Raw genomic sequence first — 15,957 nt, 5'->3', positions numbered from 1 at the left:
AAAGTCTCAGCTTTATATGTCCTATAATCCATTTTCTTCATTTAAAAGTGACCAAACTTTAAGCAATTGACTAATTAACCAAACTGACAAAACACACAAGATTTATAAACCAAATGCCAAAATTTTGTTTACCCTGGGATACTGAGAGACTTGTTTTTGTAAACTCAGAGGCATTGATATGCGTCCAGCAGCTGAAGCAGAACTCTAATGCTTATACTATTTTGTGGTGTGGCTGATGAAATCAGAGGATGAAGCATTTGCCACAGATAACCTTTATTCATTTTTTTTATTTTAAAGATTTTATTTATTTATTTGTCGGAGAGAGAAAGCAACAGTGTGAGTGAGCACAAGCAGCGGGAGCAGCAGGCAGAAGGAGAAACAGGCTCCTCAGTGGGCAGTGAGCCCGATGTGCAACTTGATCCCAGATCCCCAGGATCATGACCTGAGCTAAAAGCAGATTGAGCCACCCAGGCATCCCTATTCTTTTTTTTTAAGATTTATTTATTTTATAGAGAGGGTGCATGTGCATGGGGGAAAGGGCCAGAGGGAGAGGGAAAGAGAATCTTAAGCAGACTCCCTACTGAGTGCAGTGCAGACTCAATCTCCCAACCCTGAGATCCCTACCTAGGCCAAAATGAAGAGTCTGATGCTTAACTGACGGCACCACCCAGGCACCCCAAACTTCATTCATTTTAAAGGCAGAAGCAACCTGATGTCTTGTCAGAATTTGCTATTGTATTATTTAAATACAGCTTAGGGGGGCCTGGGTGGCTCAGTAGGTTAAAGCTTCTCCTTAGGCTCAGATCATGATCCCAGGCAGTGGGCACCCTGCTCATCAGGGAGTCTGCTTCTCCCTTTCCCTCTGACCCTCCCCTCTACTTGTTCTGTTGCTCGAGTCCTCTTTCTTTCTCTCTAAAATGAATAAATTTAAAAATCTTAAAAAAATAAATTACAACTTAGTTAACTTGCACAGATATGTGAAAGCTCTATAACCCAGAATGTGATAGAATATGGTTTTTGTGGATTTTGCTATTGAAATTAGTCATCTCTGTCATTCTGTCAAGAACACAGTCCCTTTTAGGCAGTTGTTTCTAGCATGAAGTAATTCCAGTTTGATCTGTAATGATTATGTTCCTTTTCCAGGAACATAAGGTACTTTGCATGTCAGGACTTCCTAGGTGTAGGATGAGATGAACTTTCATTTGTATAGTATTGGTGCTAAAGATCCCATGTTTGGAGACAGTGGTAAATTCTGGTAATAGATACCTTGTCTACCTTTAGCTCTTCAGTTATTTGTTAGACTGCAAATAATGGAGAGAGAATTTGGTAGACCCTGTGTACTGCGGATACTGAAATATGACTGAGTAGTAGTGTTTCCAGGATACCACCATGTTCTTCTGTTCTGAGCAGTGCATGACATAAAATCAGCTAATTAAGCCACATATATTCTGAAAATGTAGGTTTATATTGCTGTGACAGAGCTGAGGACCATGCTTGCCAAAGCGCCTGCAAGAGAATTCTGATGTCTAAGAAAACAGAGATGGAGATTGTTGATGGCCTCATCGAGGGTTGTAAGACGCAGCCTTTGCCTCAGGATCCTCTTTGGCAGTGTTTTCTTGAAAGCTCACAGTCTGTTCACCCTGGAGTTACTCTACACCCTCCTCCCTCTACGGGCCTCGATGGAGCTAAATTGCATTGTTGTTCTAAAGCAAACACTTCAACATGTAGGTCAGTATCTCATTTTCCTTTATTAAAACTAGTAGAAAATAGCATTTTACTTAGTGATTTTAAGCCTAGCAAATGTACATTATGTTTTTGCATTGTATAGACTTAAGAGTTTAGAAGATATAAAATCTTTCTTTCATCCAGCAAACAATTATTGAGTGTCATGTGTATATAAGACATTGTTTTTGAACATTGCTAAAAAGAACTGTATTTTGGGGTATAGAGAATTAACATTGGCAGGGCAATGAATATTTAAAAATGATGCAACATGGATTCTACCCTCAAGGCTATCATTAGGTAAGCTTACAGTTTAGAAGATGTTTTGATGTGACCACTAAGGGACATTCTCTTTGCTAAATTATGAAACTTTGAACAGTAACTGACCTTTTGTATATATTGGTGAATGATCTGGGTTGGCACTTAAACCCAAAGTTAGATAGCAGTATATTGGCATTCATTTGGATGATACACTTAGGGAAAAATTACACAAATATAAGACAGAAGAAACAATCTAGAAACAAGAATAAATGGAGGTAACTAAGGTCATGGTAGAACACAGGTGAACTAGAAGTTTACTTTATTAGGGATATTTTAGATGAAAATGGACCACGTATTACTAGAAATCCTGAAATATCACCTACCATGAGTGAAACAGTTTTTCCTGAAACTGAATGGACGTTTAGCAAAAAGTTTGCCTAGAATAACTCCTCAAATACCAAAGATATTAAAAAAGCTGGAAGATATCCAAAGAAAATTAACAGAAGAGCTTAAAGAGAAGTTAAATTGGTCCGGTAATTAAGGGAATTTGATTGCTAATGGGAACGAAATGTATTTATGGGAGGGATGCTGAGTAATTCTTTGAATGTCCTTAAAAGTATTTATGCCCTAAAGTCACTGGAGATTGGAATTGCTGTGTCGTCTAGAAGAACTTCACTAAGAAACACTTTGCCCTACCTTACCTTGATGTAGGATTTTTTGGTTTATTTCCATCTTATGATTGATGTTGGTTTGTATAATTCCTGCATATATATAGAAAACTAATTCTGAGATGTTACTGAACAGTCTGTTGAAGGTCATAGAGAAAGTTAAGGACTAGAAAAAGAACTGGTTTCCAGCTCAAGGTACAGATTTTAACTCAGTTGCACCTTCCTCATCTCAAAGATAGATAAGCTCCATGGAGAACAGGGACTTTATCTCCCCTATTTACTGTGATATATCCAGTGCCTTGAACAGGGTCTAACACAAAATAGGCACTCAATAAACATCAGCAGAGTGAATGAGCAAAATTATAAAAGTAAAAACATCCTCCTGATAGGGTTAGTTATGGAAGTCAAATAAAATGTGGCAGGAATGGAGAATTTTTATGTGTGACTTTGCACATTTTGGGAGTATTATATTTTATATTACATGTATTTTTTAAACATTTTTATTACTTTTATAAATTTTAAAAATTAAACTAATGTGAAATTAGTTTGGAAATGGTACTGATACTATTTTAATCATATGCAAGTTGTTTTGTAATCATTGAGTACTGCAAATAAGATTGTCATATATAAACTACAATAGTATATAGAAGCCTTGGAATTCATAAGCTTTTACATGTAGACTACCTTGGCCTATCTTTAAGAATGTAAGTGGCTTTGGGATAACTTTTCAGGGAGAAACTAATGAACCCTAAGTCTGTAAGCCTTCTTAAATCTAAGGACCATGTCACAGTTTTACCTCCTGTGAATGAAATATAAATATAGGGGAATCTGTCTTTGTGGAGGCAAAACCATATGCCTTACCTTACTTTATGTAAAGGTAAGACAGAGATCAGAAATATAGAAGAAATAACTGTGCCAAGAATAAGAATGTACAAATACTGTAATAAAACATTACCTTTAGCACTGAGCTTTGTAGCAATCACGGGAAAATGGAAAGAAATAGATGACAAAACAAGGTGAAGATTTTCATGGAAAAGTTCACTGTTTATGGCTCTAAATTCTAGGAGATAAATTTGAGTCTTTTGGTTTTAGTAAGTTTTTTTTATTTATATTCTGCAGTATAGTTCATAGATTTTGAGTTTTATGCTAATCAAATTATTTATTCATTTGGCTCATCTGTGTTTCTGCATTTGTGCCTTTGTTTCAGAGAACTGTGCACTAAACTTTATAGCATGAGCTGGGGCAATACACAGAGTTGGCAAGAATTTGATCGTTTTTGTGAATATAATCCGGTGGAAGTGTCCATGTTGACCTGTTTAGCAGATGTTCGGGAACCTTGCCAGTTGGGCTGTAGAAATCTTACTTACTGTACAAATTTTAACAACAGGTAGGAGTAAACTATTGTACATGGAATGGAAGTATTTTATCATTATCTTTTTCTTAAATAAGTGAAAAGACCACTTTACTCTGATTTTTACTCTGATGCTAAGTTAAAAGGAAGTAGTATTTTTTTTTTCTGATTTCATCTTTAAATGCTATAATCTGTCCAGTAAATCACCTCTGGGAAAGGAAGTACCATAACAAAGTTCCTTCTAGACTAGTGATACTTAAAGCATCTAGAATTCAAAGAACCTTTTCTGCCTCAGTCTACCATTCTTCCCCTCTTCCTTCTATTACACAACCAGTGGAAAGAATACATTGCAGAATAAATCACTGTAAACAATTTGGCCATCAAATGCCCTCTTTTGAACTGGTTTACTTCAACCAGTCTGGAAGTCCCACTCAGTTCCCTATTTCATACAAAAATATTGTCTTCTTTGTATTTTCTTGAGGTATCAGTATGGTCAGAAAAACTACGGCCCAAAACTGAATGCCTGAACAAACAGTGAAGAAAACAAAAAGGCATCCAGAGGCATAGAGAACACCATGTCAGAGAAGGCAGAGACACAGTTTCTAAGCAAGAGGGAGCTGGTTTTATGAGCTACAGTCCGGAGATCAAGGGGGCAAAGAGGGAAAGAATCATTCAGTTGGGCCAGACAGAAGTTCAAAAGGACATAAATCCTATTCTTTTAAAAGTACTCAGAATATTTCTTTAAAAAGGTATTCAGAATATTATGTCGAGTAAGAAAACTGAGATATCTTTACGGTTGGGGATAGAATATTAGCCAGTAAGGACCTGGTTTAGAGATTGAGTAAATTTGAAACCTATGAAATGTTTGAAGTTAAGCTTGGACTTAAAGTCTGGCTTCGGGGGATAGTGGAGTAGTTTGTATCAAACTAATACTTCTGCAAGTACCAATTATGAACTCTGTACAAAATATGAAAAAAGTATTGTTTTGGAGGTGGTAGAGAATAACCAATAGCAGGAGGAGCTGTATCTCATGAAACATAGAAACCATGCTGCATGAGGGCCACATTTATCCAGTTTTTCCTTCATGAGCACCCTTAGCCCCCTCACATGGCCTAAAAAATTCAAGCAAAAAGCAGCAGTCTTGGGCTGAGGAGCTAGAGATCAGAGTTTAGGGCTGCCAGGGTGGCTAGATGTAGGAGTAGAAAACCCCAGAAAGGTGGGAACCAATAAAGGAGTTGCGCCTAAATCTGCAAACAAACTCCCTGTAAATCCTTAAATTTAACAAAGTGACATTATACAAGGTTAATGTAGAAAAGCCAACTGTAATTCTGTATGTTAGCAAACAATAGGAAAATGAAATTTATTTTAAAAATACACATTTACAAAATTACATCAAAAACACGAGATACTTAGGGTAAATTTAACAAAAGAGGTGCAAAATCTGCATATTGAGAATGAGAAAACTTCGCAGAGAAAAATTAAAGACAGTGAATAAACAGAGAGAGGTACCCTGTTAATGGATTAGAAAGCTCAATATTGTTAAGATGTTAATTCTCCTGAAACTAATCTCTAGATTCAGTACAATCCCAATCAAAACCCCAATTGTCTTTTTAACATTGAAATTGCCAGACTAATTCTGAAATTCAAATGAAAATACAAAGGGCCTAGGATAGCTACAATAATTTTTTTTTAAGATTTTATTTATTTATTTATTTATTTGACAGATCACAGGTAAGCAGGCAGAGAGAGGGGGTAAGCAGGCTCCCTGCTGAGCAGAGAGCCTGATGCAGGGCATGATCCCAGGACCCTGAGACCATGACCTGAGCTAAAGGCAGAGGCCTAACCCAGTGAACCACCCGGGCGCCCCAGCTAAAACAATTAAAAAAAAATTGGAGAACTTAGAGTATCTGATTTTTTTTTTTTTAAGATTTTACTTATTTATTTGATAGAGCTCACAAGTAGGCAGAGAGAGAGGGAGAAGCAGACTGACTGCTGAGCAGAGATATTGATGTGGGGCTTGATCCCAGGACTCTGGGATCATGACCTGAGCCAAAGGTAGAGGCTTTAACCCACTGAGCCACCCAGGCACCCCAGAGTACCTGATTTTAAGACTTGTTATAAAGCAACACAAATTAGAGGAACCTAGGGTGTCTCAGTGGGCTAAGCGTCATGATGCCAGGGTACTGGGATGGAACTCCATGGCATGCTCATCACGGAGTCTGTTTGTTATTCTCTCTCTCTCTCCGCCTCCTACCTGTTCTCTCTCTCAATAAATAAGTCAATATAATTAATTAATTAATTAATTCTTAATTAATTTAAGATGGGTCATAGAATGAAACAAAACAAAAGCTGAAAATATAAAGCTTCTAGAAGAAAATATAGGAGAATATCTTGATAAACTTGGTATAGATAAAGATTTTGTAGACAGGAGACAAAATGTGCTAATTATAAAAGAAAGCAATAATGAGATAGGGTTCAACAGTAAACACTTATTCACTAAAAGACACCATTTAAGATTTCTCAAATCTTGAGAGAAAATATTCATTGTATCACATATGCACACTTACAGTCACACACACATTTGACAAAGGGCTTGTAACCAAAATATATAAATAACTCCTATAACCTCATAATAAAAAAAAATCAAACAACCCTTGGGGCGCTTGGGTGGCTTAGCTGGTTAAGCATCTGCCTTTGGCTCAGGTCACGATCCCAGAGTCCTGGGATCAAGCCCCACAGCAAGCAGGCCCTTTGCTTAGCAGGGAGCTTGCTTCTCCCTCTCCCTCTGCCTGCTATTACCCCCGCTTGTGCTCTCTCTTTCTCTGTCAAATAAATGAATAAAATATTTTTTAAGGATTTTATTTATTTATTTGAGAGAGAGAAACAGATATGAGAGAGAGCGCAAGCGGAGAGAGGTCAGCAGGAGAAGCGGGACTCAATCCTGGGACTCCAGGATCATGACCTGAGCCGAAGGTAGTCACTCAACCAACTGAGCCATTCAGGCACCCAATAAATAAAATCTTAAAAAAAAAAAAAAGTCAACCCAATTTTTAAAAAATGGGCAAAAAAACTTTCAAGGGTCTTTCACCAAAGATGACATCAAAATAGCCCCCATACATTCAAAGCTGATATCCTTTGATGCATCATATGTACTTTTCTTAAGAAAATCAGATTTTCCTATTGCGTTATGTATGTATGTCAGAATCTTAACTATTACTTCTCTCTAGAAAATAATTTCCGCTTGATTCTTTCTGGATGTTTTTCTTTTCAGGCCAACAGAACTTTTCAGGAGTTGTAATGCTCAGTCAGATCAAGGAGCCATGAATGACATGAAGCTGTGGGAGAAAGGAAGCATAAAGATGCCATTTATCAACATACCTGTTCTTGACATTAAGAAGTGCCAGCCAGAAATGTGGAAAGCAGTCGCTTGTTCACTGCAGATTAAACCTTGTCATAGTAAATCCCGGGGAAGTATTATTTGCAAGTAAGTTTCTTCCCTCTTTTTTTTTTTTTTTTTTTTAAAGATTTTATTTATTTATTTGTCAGAGAGAGGGCGAGAGCGAGCACAGGCAGACAGAGTGGAAGGCAGAGTCAGAGGGAAAGGGAGAAGCAGGCTCCCTGCGGAGCAAGGAGCCCGATGTGGGACTCGATCCCAGGACGCTGGGATCATGACCTGAGCCGAAGGCAGCTGCTTAACCAACTGAGCCACCCAGGCGTCCCAGTTTCTTCCCTCTTAATGACTCTCCAGTCTTGTTTCAGATGATGGTCTGAACCGCAGCCTATCTTTAGAGTTTTCTCTCCCACCAGTTCCCTTTGCCCATCCTCCCCACACGTCAAATGCTCTCTCACTTTTTCCTTCTCTGCTTGAAACACTCTTCCATCTCCATTTGCCCACTCCTGTCTTTCTTAGCCTCTCTCAAATGCCAGTCATTCCCATGGAATCTTCCCAGCTCTCTCCTGCTAATAGTAATTTATCCTTCCTACAAACTTCTGTAGACCTTCACCTGAACTTCTCTTATGGAATTTAGTTTCAGAAATATTTGTCAAGTGCCTTCAATAATTCTATTTTTATATTTTAATTTGTGTACTCATATACTGTTAGACTTTGCTCTCCTTGAGTTTATACTTTATGACTTCTTTTTCTTGTCTCCTCTTTTCTCTTTTTCTCTTCATCAGGGATTAGCAGAATTCTGACACACAGTATGGTGTTCCATACTGTTTAATGAGTGAGGGAGTTAGTGAATATAGTTATTAGGGCCTATTTCTAGTGAGCATTTTGTGAATGGTTTGCTTTTGTGAATGGAATGCCAGATACATTCTATGGCATGACTTGCTAATGACTTGAATAAGGGGAAAGATGGGGGGCAACTTGGGTGACAAGAGGCAACTAGTGGGAAATTTATTGACTCTTAGCATAAGAACTTATAGAAAAGGAGTCAAATCCCTTTTAAGACTGAGAAATTTTAAAGTAGTATACTTTCTAAAACCAGCAGCATTACCCATGTAGTAATCTATGCCAGCTGATCTTCAACATCTATTTTTCCAAAAAGCTTTTCTAAAAACCAAGTTACTATCCAGCCCCTAAGCTGTTGGTGTATGTCTTGGTGCCGCTGGGCACTTGATGACTGATTGCAGATCATTTCAACCTTAAACAGGGTCCAGATACATTCTATGGCATGACTTGCTAATGACTTGAATAAGGGGAAAGATGGGGGGCAACTTGGGTGACAAGAGGCAACTAGTGGGAAATTTATTGACTCTTAGCATAAGAACTTATAGAAAAGGAGTCAAATCCCTTTTAAGACTGAGAAATTTTAAAGTAGTATACTTTCTAGGTGTTATGGGTCAATCCCCTTAACATTGATAACAAAAGGATATTTAAAGGGGGCCTGGGTGGCTCAGTCGTTAAGTGTCTGCCTTCGGCTCAGGTTGTGATCCCGGGGTCCTGGGATCAAGCCCTGCATCGAGCTCCCTGCTCAGTGGGAAGCCTGCTTCTCCCTCTCTCACTCCCCCTGCTTGTGTTCCCTCTCTCACTGTGTCTTTCTTTGTCAAATAAATAAAATCTTTAAGAAAAAAAGATATTTAAAAAGAGAAGGGGAGGGAGGGAGTAAGAAGCAAGTAAGTATAAGATGCTGAAAGAAAAGATGTATGATTTTGCAAAGAGCAGATCAGACTAGTCTAGTTTAATTTCCTTTCGAAGACCGGGACAAGCCACACTGATGGTAGTAACAGTATGAGCATAAAATTTGAGCAAGGCCTTTGATCTCAGGTAAGAGAAAGGGATGCTTTGCTAGTGTAATACATTACTTACTACTACTCTGCAACCTGGGGTAGTCTTGACTCCTGGGTTTTTTTGCCATTACTCTGACAATTGTAAAATTGTAAAATATTTTATGAAAACTCACCTTCTGGAAGCCTTCAGATTGATACTGATTGATACTGACTAGACAACATGAGGAGGTTCCTTGAACCCTAAATTTGTGTGTATTTTTCTTCTTAAGATCAGACTGTGTGGAGATTCTGAAGAAATGTGGGGACCAGAACAAATTCCCTGAAGATCACACAGCTGAAAGTATTTGTGAGCTTCTGTCACCTACAGATGACCTAGAGAACTGTATACCTTTAGAAACATACCTCAGTAAGTACTTTGTTTTTTAAGATTTCAAGTATTTCTGCCTTCCATCTCTGCCCTTCATGTTTGCTTTGGATGAACATCTATCTATTGCGAATGTGTGGTTTAATGATTCTATCTCAATTGCAGACTCTTATCTTATTTGCTTGGCCTTTTTGGCCCTGGAAAGAACTGTCATTTTAAAACATATAAGCCCAAGTGACTGTCTTATCAGTCTGAGGAAATGATGAACTATTGTCAATCAGGAATTGTAAGCAGTGAATCTGGGTCAAATCATTGCTGTCCCCTTGCCATGATTTGACCAGGAAGTGGAATTTCCCCCCAGGGCATTTTTAGCTTTTTGTAATTAGAACATGAGTGGGCCTGAGCCAGGCATTGGTTTAGACACATATAGGGAATAAGGAATTGACTGTCTGAGTTAGTATATGAAAATGGAACTTTTGTCTCTGCCAAAATACTCCTGCCAAGAGCTAGGCAAAGAGCTAGAAGAATAAGTTGGTATCTCCTTAAGGGATCCTGGAGCTGAGTTTCTCAGCAGGAGGTGACCTTGCATGGAGGAAACCAGAGGGATAATGAGAAGAACTCACACACACTATGTATTGTAGTAGCGGTAGTACAAGTGTCTAGGATGCCCCCACAGGGCATTAGTGCCCCCAGGCTAGCTGGAACGCAGACCTTGAATTCAGCTCCAGCTTGCTTTGTTCTCCTGTGTTGCATATGACTTAAGTTCTACTGCAAATGAACAGAACAATAGGTAAACGTAAAGGGAAGCCCAGAAATAAATAGTCCAGAGCTGTTAGAGTGGTTCACCGTCCAGAATCCAGCCTCTTTTTGCTTTCTGCATTCTCCTTAGTGTTTCGCTTCCATCATCAAGGTAACTTCAGGTACTTTATTCTCATGACATGGCTCCTAGAAGTCTAGCCACCATATCTTAGTGTAAGGGAAAACCACCCTAGCTGTAAGGGAAACTGAGAAAGATGATCATTTTAGCTATGGACCCATTGTCACACCATTATTAGTAAGCAGAAAGAGAAAAGTGGATGCTCGATGTGCAGCTAGTAATATCAGCCACATTTTCTTAAGGCCAACAAACTATGTCCCTCAGCCTTTATGATCAGTGTAACCAAAAAAAAAAAAAGAAAAGAAAAGAAAAAAAGAGCATTAGACTAGAGTATAGACCTCTGTGACTTTGGACAGATCACCTCTTTCTGCCTCAGAAAGGCTAGACAAGATGAACTCTAGGAACTCTTACACCTTTCTTAACCCTGCAGTGTGAGTCTGGCCTAAAATCAAGTAAGCAAAGCTAATGTATTCACAAGCCTAGACTCTATTAAAGCAGTGAAATATATATGTAGAAGGAAAAAAGTTAAAAAAACGTTTTTGTTTGAATTTTAGTACTTTCTTTAAATATCATATATGCTTAATATAAAGTGAGACTCTTCCATGGTCATTATTTTATAAGGTGACAAATATAATCATGGTACGGGATCCATCTTACCATAGTGAATTATTGTCGTTTATAGTAAAATGTGCCAAGTTATTCCTCTTGGGCATAAGCACCTCTTTGACCACTCTACCCAATGTATACTTTCCATTCCTTTATACTACTTATTACTTATCATTGGGTGACTTTTTTATTTTTACACACAGAGACACACAGACACACACATTATACTCTATATATCCCCAGTCTGCTTATTGTCTCTTTCCCAAATAGAATATAAATTCTACATTAGGGATTTGTCAGTTTTGTTCACTACTGTATCTCCAGTGCTCAGAACTTTTCCCAGCATATCATAAGTACCCAGTAAATAAACAGGTGAATAAATGTATATATGTTTATACTAAATTTACAAATTATCAGAGAATCTGTGTGTTTTAATGGTTTCCTGGAATCGGGCCTTGGTTTCTGCTCATGAGCTCTCATTTATTCTAGCCATAATTAATTTGGATAATTTACAGACCTCTGTTACCTTTTTGGGTTGGTTAAACTGATCTGTGTTTGATTTTTCAGGGCCAAGTACTTTGGGTAACATTGTAGAAGAGGTCACTCATCCCTGTAACCCAAATCCTTGCCCTGCTAATGAGCTCTGTGAGGTTAACCGGAAGGGGTGTCCATCTGGAGATCCCTGTCTTCCATACTCTTGTGTTCAAGGTAAGAGGTAAATGGGTGTGGTTGTGGAGTGGGTATGGATTTGTGCTGCTGGTGTTTCTGTATAGGGATACTCTTTGAAGTAAGCTCTAAATAAATAAATAAATAAAAATAAAATCTTTTTTAAAGATATGTGTAATTTTACAACTAATTATTTTATTTTATTTTATTTCTAAACATATTTTATTTTCTAAAGATTTTATTTATTTACTTGACAGAGAGAGAGATCATAAGTAGGCAGAGGCAGGCAGAGAGTGGGGGGGAAGCAGGCTCCCCGCCGAGCAGAGAGCCCAATGCGGGGCTCAATTCCAGGACTCTGAGATCATGACCTGAGCTGAAGGCAGAGGCTTAACCCACTGAGCCACCCAGGCACCCCACTAATTTTTTTTTAATTCAGGAATCCTCTTCAATAAGAAATGCTTATCCCATTGAATTTTGATAGTCTTTCTTTCTGCATTCCTTTAGGGTACAGTGGGCAACGCTTTGCTTCCTTTTATTTATTTCCCAATTGAAAATGTTTCTTTGTCCTGTTAAAATCACCATTTTAAAATATCTTAAAGTAATAAGGAATAGAAGATTAAATTAAATAAGTATGATATCTCAAAGGATCATCTATAATATTTGTATAATACCAGAATATATCAGTCAAGATAAATTTTGTTAAAATTGGAAATGAGTGGATTTTCCTTAAGCCCAATCAAGTATTCAGCTTTTCTTGAATTTATGATATCCTTATATTCTATCCCTAAAATTTTTCCTGACCAAGAAGTTTCCATAGTTCATTTTTAAAATATCTGTGATTTTTTTAAATATCCTTGATAAGCCCAAAGCAATAAAAAAAAATACATATCTTATAGCATTTTTATACTGAACTATAGCTAACTCTGGGGTATAGGTCCATAATCACCACCATCTTATGGAACATGGAATTTTCCGTCTGAGAGGATATGTTTCAGTCAGTGAACCAGACCAATTCTTTGACTTAGTGAAAGTTCTATAACATAAACTTTAGTAGCCACACAATACCTATGAGACCAATGTAAAATATATCTAATGTCATAACAATGTCATGGCACAATACCATCTCTCTCAGCTTATTTTTGTTTGTACAGGTTGCAAATTAGGAGAAGCCTCTGATTTCATCGTCCGTCAAGGAACACTAATCCAGGTGCCATCGTCTGCTGGAGAAGTTGGTTGTTACAAAATTTGCTCATGTGGACAAAGTGGACTCTTGGAAAATTGTATAGAGATGCACTGTATAGATCTTCAGAAGTCATGTATTGTTGGAGGAAAAAGAAAAAGTGAGTCTTGAGCTGTACTTATTTGCTTTTTGTTTTTAGTATGAGATTAGTTATCTTTTTTTTTAAGATTTTATTTATTTATTTGACAGACAGAGATCACAAGTAGGCAGAGAGAGGCAGGAGAGAGAGAGGAGAAAGCAGGCTCCCCGCTGAGCAGAGAGCCCAATGCGGGGCTCAATCCCAGGATCCTGGGATCATGACCTGGGCCGAAGGCAGACGCTTTAACCCACTGAGCCACCCAGGCACCCCTGAGATTAGTTATCTTAATTTTGTAGGAAGAACATTGGATAGATTCCCACCAAAGAGTAAGGTCTACAAATCAGATCCTCCAGGCCAGTATTTTCCAAACTGTACTCGACAGAACACCAGGACTGGGGCGCCTGGGTGGCTCAGTGGGTTAAAGCCTCTGCCTTCAGCTCAGGTCATGATCCCAGGGTCCTGAGATCGAGCCCCACATCGGGTTCTCTGCTCAGCAGGGAGCCTGCTTCCCTTCCTCTCTCTCTGCCCGCCTCTCTGCCTACTTGTGATCTCTGCCTGTCAAATAAATAAATAAAATCTTAAAAAAAAAATACTACTGAACCTTTAATTGTGTGCCAAGCACTATGCTAAGTCTTGGCCTGTGTTATCTCATGTGACCCTTCCAGTTGTTCTTTGATTTCTGTGTTGTTGTGAGGAAGATGATGCTCAGACAGGTCACCCAGCTAGTAAGTGACTAAAGAAGAACTCAGTCCTGGGTCTATCTGACTCCAAAGCCCTTGACATCCACAGGCAAAGACAGAGGTGTGCTCCTTCCCATTCCTTCCTCAACTATATCTCTTTATGAGAAGTAAAAGTCAGAGTTTGATGTTGTAGAAAGCAAACTATTGACTAGGCATTGGGAGACAGCACATGAACAAGTGCCACCCTTTGATGCCCTCTCTAAAAGTCTGAAGGTCTTGCTTTCTTATTGCTTCCTTAACCATGTTTTGCTTATAGCCCTAACTACCATTCTGTCAATATACAACCTCTGAGGATAAACAGATTCATTCCTTCCATAGACTTCCAATGATTAAATGCCTGCTCTTTACAGAAGAACATACTAGCACCTTATGGGGCTGAAACTGGGATGAGGGATTCAGGTCATGTTGTATATGATCAAATGGGGGAGCATTAGAGCCACAAAAGGAGCAGATCCAGTGCTCTTCGAGGACCCGCCAGGGCATCAGGAGATGCTCTTCATTCCTGCCAGGGCATCAGGAGAGTCTTCAATTCAAAGATGGCATCAGGGCTGATTATGGAGAGATGACTAAAGTTCCAGAAGGAAGAGAGGACATGTCAGGCAAGAGGGGCAGCCAGAAACATTCTCAGAGAACAGGGAGCAGTCTGGTAAGACTAGCACTTTGGGGGTTTGGAGAGAAATGGTGGGAGATAAGCATGAAAATATAAATATTACAGATTTAGCTTCTCAGTTTGTATATTCAGAAGTCATCTTTCAAGAATTTCTATTTTAAAACTTTTTAAACTATTAAATTGTTAAAATATGATTTATTTATAAATGCATGAAATGGAGCAACATGTTATTTCTCCTTTCCTTAGGTCATGGGACCTCCTTTAACATTGACTGCAATATCTGTTCTTGTTTTGCTGGCAATTTGGTGTGTTCTACCCGCCTGTGCCTCAGTGAGCACAGTTCAGAAGATGACCGGCGCACCTTCACAGGTAACCACGGCCACCCGGAAGCAGCCCTTAGCGGCCGTCATCCCTTTGTACCCGTTTCCCTTCAAGGTAGCTTCACCACTCTCGCCGTAACTGCAGATGTACGTGGTAAAATAAATACATAATCTGAGAACAAGGTACTTTCCCTCTCTGGATCTGTTTCTTCCTCTGTGAATTGAAGGCATTAAACAAATGATTTCCTAGGACCCTTCTAGCACTAATACTCTGAAATTCCATGGGTTAAAAAGAACAGGGCCAGTGACTGGGACGGTTTTAGTAAAATGAAACTTTGTACCTACTAAAATCCACCCCTACCATTATATTAGAAAATGTATTTTCTAAGTTAGTCTGTGTTGTAATGTTTTTCTCATCACCTTTTCCCTGTCTTGCCTTAGCTTACTAGTTCATTCCGTGGAGACCCCTATAATAAAGCTATAAGTAGGAAAAGTAAAGAATGCTCCTTCCAATCTAGTGTATAAAATCTAGAAATTAGAGGTTTAAAGTCTGGCTTGGGGGATTTCTGGACTGTCAAAGGGTAATACCAAAACCAAAATAAAGACAAAGGTTGTAAACTCATCATGTTCCACTCTCCATCTCCTTAGAGAAGGGGAAGAACAAGAACTTGGGAAATTATTGTAATTTTGAGACTTGGGCATTTTTATAAACATCTCTGGGTTGTGTTTGGACTGAAACAATATCTGAGTCCCAAAAAATGAGATACACTTTGTGGCCAATAAAATCTCTTTAGAGTCTGTTAGCTAAACAGTCATTACCTTAATTTATCCCAGGACATGAGGGGCTACACACCACAGGGAAAAAAAAGTCCTGCTAGTTGTAAAGTTCATCTTCCAAATACATTTGGATATAAGTAAGTTAATAAGTAAATTAAATAAATAAGTAGTTTTCCATAAAAATCTTCAATTAATTCTTCATCCCCAGTGGTTTTATGGTTTCTCTAAGCAGAATGAATTTCCCTCATCAAAACAAGCAAATAAAGGATAATAATAAGGACAACAACAACAAGAATGACAATAAAACATCAAGACTGGTACTCAGGATAGGTAGAGGGTGGGGTGGGGTTAGTCCTGCCTTTACTTCCCTAGCAGCCTGCTGTGTACTTCTTATTTCTGATATCCTTTTTATTTTAATGGGCCGGAGGTAGACCAGTAAATCCC

The 15,957-nt window shown here is 38.5% G+C and overlaps 1 protein-coding gene across 2 annotated transcripts in view; it reads left to right on the top strand.

Moving 5' to 3' along the window:
* Positions 1-15,957, top strand: part of RECK (reversion inducing cysteine rich protein with kazal motifs) — a 74,365-nt gene that overhangs the window by 37,020 nt on the left and 21,388 nt on the right. For both annotated transcript variants that reach the window (XM_032307892.1, XM_032307894.1), the window contains 7 exons: positions 1,461-1,728; positions 3,859-4,038; positions 7,274-7,486; positions 9,504-9,640; positions 11,649-11,789; positions 12,899-13,087; positions 14,663-14,785. In XM_032307892.1, the coding sequence (XP_032163783.1) occupies positions 1,461-1,728; positions 3,859-4,038; positions 7,274-7,486; positions 9,504-9,640; positions 11,649-11,789; positions 12,899-13,087; positions 14,663-14,785 (1,251 nt within the window). The remainder of the gene's footprint in view (positions 1-1,460; positions 1,729-3,858; positions 4,039-7,273; positions 7,487-9,503; positions 9,641-11,648; positions 11,790-12,898; positions 13,088-14,662; positions 14,786-15,957) is intronic.

Source organism: Mustela erminea, chromosome 12 (genome assembly GCF_009829155.1).
Source record: "Mustela erminea isolate mMusErm1 chromosome 12, mMusErm1.Pri, whole genome shotgun sequence".
Taxonomy (NCBI): domain Eukaryota; kingdom Metazoa; phylum Chordata; class Mammalia; order Carnivora; family Mustelidae; genus Mustela; species Mustela erminea.
The sequence above is the reverse complement of the archived record's forward strand: the minus strand, read 5'-3'. Positions and strand labels throughout refer to the sequence as shown.